The sequence below is a fragment of the Dromiciops gliroides genome, chromosome 3 (genome assembly GCF_019393635.1).
Source record: "Dromiciops gliroides isolate mDroGli1 chromosome 3, mDroGli1.pri, whole genome shotgun sequence".
NCBI lineage: Eukaryota > Metazoa > Chordata > Mammalia > Microbiotheria > Microbiotheriidae > Dromiciops > Dromiciops gliroides.
Window position 1 is genome coordinate 569,095,574 of NC_057863.1, and position 5,834 is coordinate 569,101,407.

The 5,834-nt window shown below is 42.3% G+C and overlaps 1 protein-coding gene across 1 annotated transcript; it reads left to right on the forward strand.

Moving 5' to 3' along the window:
- Positions 1-383: 383 nt before the first annotated feature.
- Positions 384-1,391, forward strand: CYSLTR2 (cysteinyl leukotriene receptor 2). The gene has a single exon (XM_043993720.1). The coding sequence runs from the start codon at positions 387-389 to the stop codon at positions 1,389-1,391; it is 1,005 nt and encodes a 334-aa protein (XP_043849655.1). The 5' UTR covers positions 384-386.
- Positions 1,392-5,834: the final 4,443 nt, after the last annotated feature.

The window sequence follows — 5,834 nt, forward strand, 5'->3', positions numbered from 1 at the left end:
ATTATTAGTAGGCGCAAACGAAAATAGTACTTGGCACCCAAGAGATGCTTCATAAATGCTTGTTCCATTCCCCACCCCTCTCCTTTTTGGATTAAGTTTGTGTTACCAATGCTTAGCATAGTGCCTAGCGCTTAGCAGATATTTAATAAGTACTTATTGACCCGACTTACCATCTTGTCTAAAGTCCTATGACAATTTGTAAGAGGAAATGATTTTGGAGACTTTGGCAGTAGGATTATAGATGCTTGCCAACCTAGCCGGTCACCACTCATCTTGGTGGTTTCTTCCTATTTACTCGAATGATTTGGGTTACCTGCGGAGTGGACAATATACAAATCACAAGTTGACCTCCATTTGTTTTGTAGCCCAGCTGATCTCTCCTCTCTATGCTGCCCGTCACCACAGAAGAGATGGAACCAAACGGTAGCTTCCGGGGCACCAGGGAGAACTGCACAGTGGACGACTTCAGGAGAAATTTCTATCCCGGAGTGTACCTAGTTGTATTTGTCGTGGGGGTCTTGGGAAACGGCTTTTCCATATTCATTTTCCTGCAACCTTCTAGAAATCCCAAGTCGGTGAATGTGTTTATGCTGAACTTGGCCATCTCGGACCTGCTGTTCGTGTGCACGCTGCCCTTCCGAGCGGACTATTACCTGCGGGGCTCTCATTGGGTCTTCGGAGACGCGGCCTGCAGGATCATGTCCTACTCTTTCTATGTGAACATGTACATCAGCGTGTATTTCCTGACCGTGCTGAGCATCGTGCGTTTCCTCGCCACTGTGTGTCCCTTCAGGCTCTTGCACGTGACCAGCCTCAAGACCGCCTGGGGGGTGTGTGCGGCCATCTGGGTCTTCATCATGGCCCCCTCGGCCCTGCTCCTCAGCAGCGGGGCCAGCAGCCACGGGAAGCGGGTCGACTGCTTAGAACTGAACCTTAGCAAGATCACCAGGTTGAGGATCCTGAACCATGTGGTGATGGCAGTGGGCTTCGTCCTGCCCTTCTGCACAATGACTGTCTGCTATCTGCTGATTATCAAGACCCTGCTCAAGGTCAAACTTCCGGAGTCTGCGGCCCGGCTGTCCCACAAGAAGGCACTGGTCACCGTGACCATTGCCCTCATCCTCTTCGTTCTGTGTTTCCTGCCCTATCACATACTGAGGACGCTCTACCTCATGCAGTGGAGGAAGGACAAGTGCAGCGAGCAGCTGCAAAAGGCTGTCATCGTCACCATGGCCTTGGCCGTGTCCAACAGCTGTCTTAACCCTCTACTGTACTACTTTGCTGGAGAGAATTTTAAACAGAGACTAAGAACCGTATTCAAAAGGGTGTGTTCACAGAAAGAAATGCACCCGTCCTATTTCTACATGGTTAAACAAACAATGCCTGAGTAAGAGATCTTTTTAGGGAATAATTTTCCTACGTTTGTCATTCTTCTTGTACACATTTCCCATAGTACCTTGCATTTAGGCCATCACACTGACAACAACAACAACAAAAACCGAGCCTGTTGACTGTGATTTATTTTTTGTAGCGTTTTAAAAACCTCTCCTTGAGGTCCCCTCTAAGTGGTCAAATCTGAAAGAGTAATTTGGCAGGAATCATTTGGGAGAAACCAATTTTGACCTGGGGTAAAAATGGTTGGTGAAGGCTAATGTTTTTGTGTTTTCTTTCCCCTTTGATCAAAATGAAAGCTCATTGGAGAAGGAATGAGGAATGGAGGGTGTATCTAGAAATGACTTTGATATTAAAAAAACACCCCACAAAACCCTACCAACTTTTAAAAAGAAACCGTTGTAGGATGAATGGTATGTAACACTGGCACGGATGCCATTGTGGATGCAGTCATGCCAGCAGAGGTGGTTCAACCCTCTTGACCACATGGGTTAGGAAAGAAGGCGAGCCCTGAGAGAATGGCACCCCATTAATAAGACTCTGAAGGTCAGGGCCCCAGGACAATCTGCAGAGGATTGTTAGGTGAAATGTGCAGAAAGAAGTGGGTCCACCTCCTTAAAAATGGGGAGGATGGTTGCCAACTTTTGGACATTGGCACCCTGGGACAAAGCCTTATAGGAAGTTATACTTAAAGAATTGAATTCTAATCTTGTCTCAGATACTCACCAGTGGTGTGACCCTGGACAAGAATCTTCACCTCTGTCAGCCTCAGTTCCTCTACCTGTAAAATGGGAGATAATAATAGCACTTACCTCTTGGTCCATTTTGAGGATCAAGCTAAGAAGTTAACAAGCATTTATTTGTCAAGTTAACAAGGATTTATTAAGTACTAGCAATTAAAGGTAAGTAGCAGGTTCCCAGGGCAGGTAGGTGCTGCAGTGGATAGAGCTCCAAGCCTGGAGTCCAAAGACCTGAGTTCAAATCTAGCCTCAGACACTTATTAGCTGTGTGGCCCTGGGCAAGTCACTTAATCCTGTTTGCCTCAGTTCCCTCATCTGTAAAATGAGCTGGAGAAGGAAATGGCAAACCACTGTAGTGAACTCTCTGCCAAGCAAACCCCAAATGGGATCACAAAGAGTCAGACATGACTGAATAACAACATTAAGTGCATATTATGTTCAAGGTACTGTGCTAAGATCAGGATCAAATGAGATAATATATGTAAAGTGCTTTGCAAATCTTAAAATGCTATATAAATGTCAGCTATTATTAATAATTATTATTCACTCCACTAGTTATGACTCCATTATGTGTTTATAACATGCTCTCTATAAGACTGTTGTATGTCTACATCTGGCCACTTTGAAAAATAGGCCAATCAGACCTGTCAAATTGCAAAGACACTCTTAGAGCCATTTAAAAATCACTGGCATTATTGATGACACTTTATGGCGTCATCGAAAGAACACTGGACTTGAAGTAGGAGGACTTTGGATCTTAATCCTGCCCCAGGCTGTGGGACCCTAGAGAAAGCCAGTGGAATGGACTTGAAACTGAGACCTGAATTCAAGTTTTATCTCTAGTACTCGTTAGTGATGTGACCATGGATACGTGACATGACCCTTTTGGATTTTAGATTCTTCTTCTGTGAGATGGAAATGCAAAAGCCTCTCATAGCTACCTCACAGGGACGTCTTGTACATAATAGAAAGAGCTTTGCAGACCTTAAAAATGCCGCATAATATCAGCTATTGTTAATGTTGAGCTGTCAGTTAACCCCTTTGGGTATCACTTTCTTGGTCTGTTAGAAAGGGGTGATACTTTGGTGCTTTCCAGCTCAGAGATTCTTCAATCCCAGTCTTTACCACTGGCCCCCCCAAAAAGGCTTCCAGATAATTGGAGTAAACAAATCCTGCCCCGGTAGAAACTAACTCTGGCTGTCTTTGTCTGCCTTCAAAGCCAAGGTCATATATTTCAGAAGACCTCTTTCAAGGGTGACATTTCAGTTGGTTTTAAGTGTCCCTTAATAGTTTGCACTTTGAGGAAGGACTGGTTTGCCTGTTAAAAGATAAGTGCTGGGGCAGCTAGGTGGCGCAGTGGATGGAGCACCGGCCCTGGAGTCAGGAGGACCTGAGTTCAGATCTGACCTCAGACACTTAATGCTTACTAACTGTGTGACCCTGGGCTAGTCACTTGACCCCAATTGCCTCACTAAAAAAAAAAAAAGTGCTCCTATTAAGGGGGATTTCTCTTGTGAGTTATGCCAGATGCAAACTGGACATTGTCAGAAAAATGCCCATATGTAAATGGCAGAAGACTCAGATTACATGTGAATGGCTACTTGCATTCAAATCACAATTTTAGTTTTGTTTAAACTTTATTAGGAAAGGACACTGGGTGGGGAAGGGGGTGTTTTAAGCCTTACCTCTGTGGTTTACTAACTGTAAGTTACTTAACCTCTCTCTAGGCCTTAATTTCCTCATAGGTAAAATAAAGGGGTGAAACTAGATGACCTCCAAGGTCCTTCTCACTTCTAAAGTTCTATACTTATTAGATTATGATATTCAATAAAAAGTTTTCCCAGTTCAATTTAATCAGTCCTGCCTGGTATAGTAGAGTAACAGACAGCTAGATGGTTCAGTGGATGGAGCCAGGAATACCTTAGTTCAGATTTAGACTTAGGAACCTACAATCCATATGACCCTGGGTGAATCACTTAACCTCTCTCTACCTCAGTTTTCTCTTCTGTAAAATGAGTGTAATGCCAGCAACTGCCTCTCATGTAGGTGAAGATAAAATGAGGTAATATTTGTAAAGCGCTTTATAAACTATTATTATGCTAGTTATATCATTGCTAGTTATGGTCCAGTAGAAAGTATGCTGGGTTGGAGCTAGAGGACATGGGTTCAAATATAGTATCACCTTGGACCAGTCGCTTATTGTCTCTAGTACTTAGTTTCCCCATCTGTAAAATGAGGAGATTGGACTAAATGATATCCAGGGTCCCTTCCCTCTCTCCATCACATTTATTACCCTATGTTCAGAAATGTTTAAATCATGAATAAATTTTCCTAATGTTTCCTTTTTCATCCCTAGTTTCCTTTTCTCCATATTTCATCATTCCTGGCACTTAAAACCAATTTTGACTCTTTGGACCAAAAAAAAAAAAAAAAGCAGCATGCCTTCTTAAAAGTCTTCTCCAGCAATTTCCAATAAGCAAGATGGCCAAATACTCATATGCCAAATTTTAGTTGAAAATTTGAAAATGTTTGGAAGGGTTTCCAAAATTAGACACACAACAGAATCCTAACAACACCACAGACAAAGTTGAGCACTAGTTATTCTTGGTGCTAAGGTCTGCAAATGGGCCATCTTGCAAGTTCTTTGGCACTCTCTTGTTAGACCCAGAATTATCAGTGGTTTATTTCTAAAGATATGTCCCTAGACTGCATTGGTGGCAGAATGAAGAACAAAGATGAGGAGGTGAGGGCTGTATCAAGGAACAGTGATTGAACATCCATTACTCAGAGCCTATGCACCAGGGTTGCATAAACCACTGGGTATTTCCACAGTCTGTTTAAGGAAGGGCTACAGTAGTGATGAGTTGCTGGTATTATCTCAACTGGTCATCCTTTTGCACCATTTGGGTGACCTTTTGTGTGACTATAAAATGAAGAGTTTGCTCAGTGATTTCCCATTTAGCAAATCACCACAATCAAGGCAGTCCTGTGACTTGGGCTCCTTTTCCTTTATGTTACTTTTTTGAGCCTCACTCTAACATTTCTAAGCTGGAATAGACATTTTCTAAACATATTCAAACTTGTAACCAAGGGTTTGTCTCTGTGTGTGCTTGTATATGCCAATCAGTCAATAAACATTCGTGAAATGCTTGCTGTGTGTCAGGCACTGTGTTAAGAGCTGGAGATACAAAAAGAGGCAAAAGACAGTTTTTGTCCTCAAGGAGCTCACAATCTAATGTGAGAAAATGCCCTCACCTGGAGCCTTTGAACACTCCAGGTAAATTTTTGAGCTCCATATATATAATATAGTATGTATACTATATTTATTTAAAATGAATAGGTTAAATAAATTAAAAGGCTGTTTTATTTTAAATTCTCATTATTTTGATTATTTAATTTTGCCTTAATGTTCCCATCAAAAGATATTGTGAAGGCTATAGAATTAGTTTAAAACCTGTACTGTCTCTTTTCAAACTATTGGTATTCATTTCTGTCTTTCCCCTCCTTGTTTCAGTAGTGTTAGATTAATTCCTCTGGTTAGCCCTTGCTGACCTCAACCTTCCATAACCTCCCAAGCAAAGGAGATATCATTCTTTTCTGTATCATGGCAATAGGTCTTGACATTCCATCAAGACCCAGCACAGAGACAAGGAGTTCTCAGTGGCTCTGCTGAAAACTTGGTCTGAGTTCACAAAATACCAG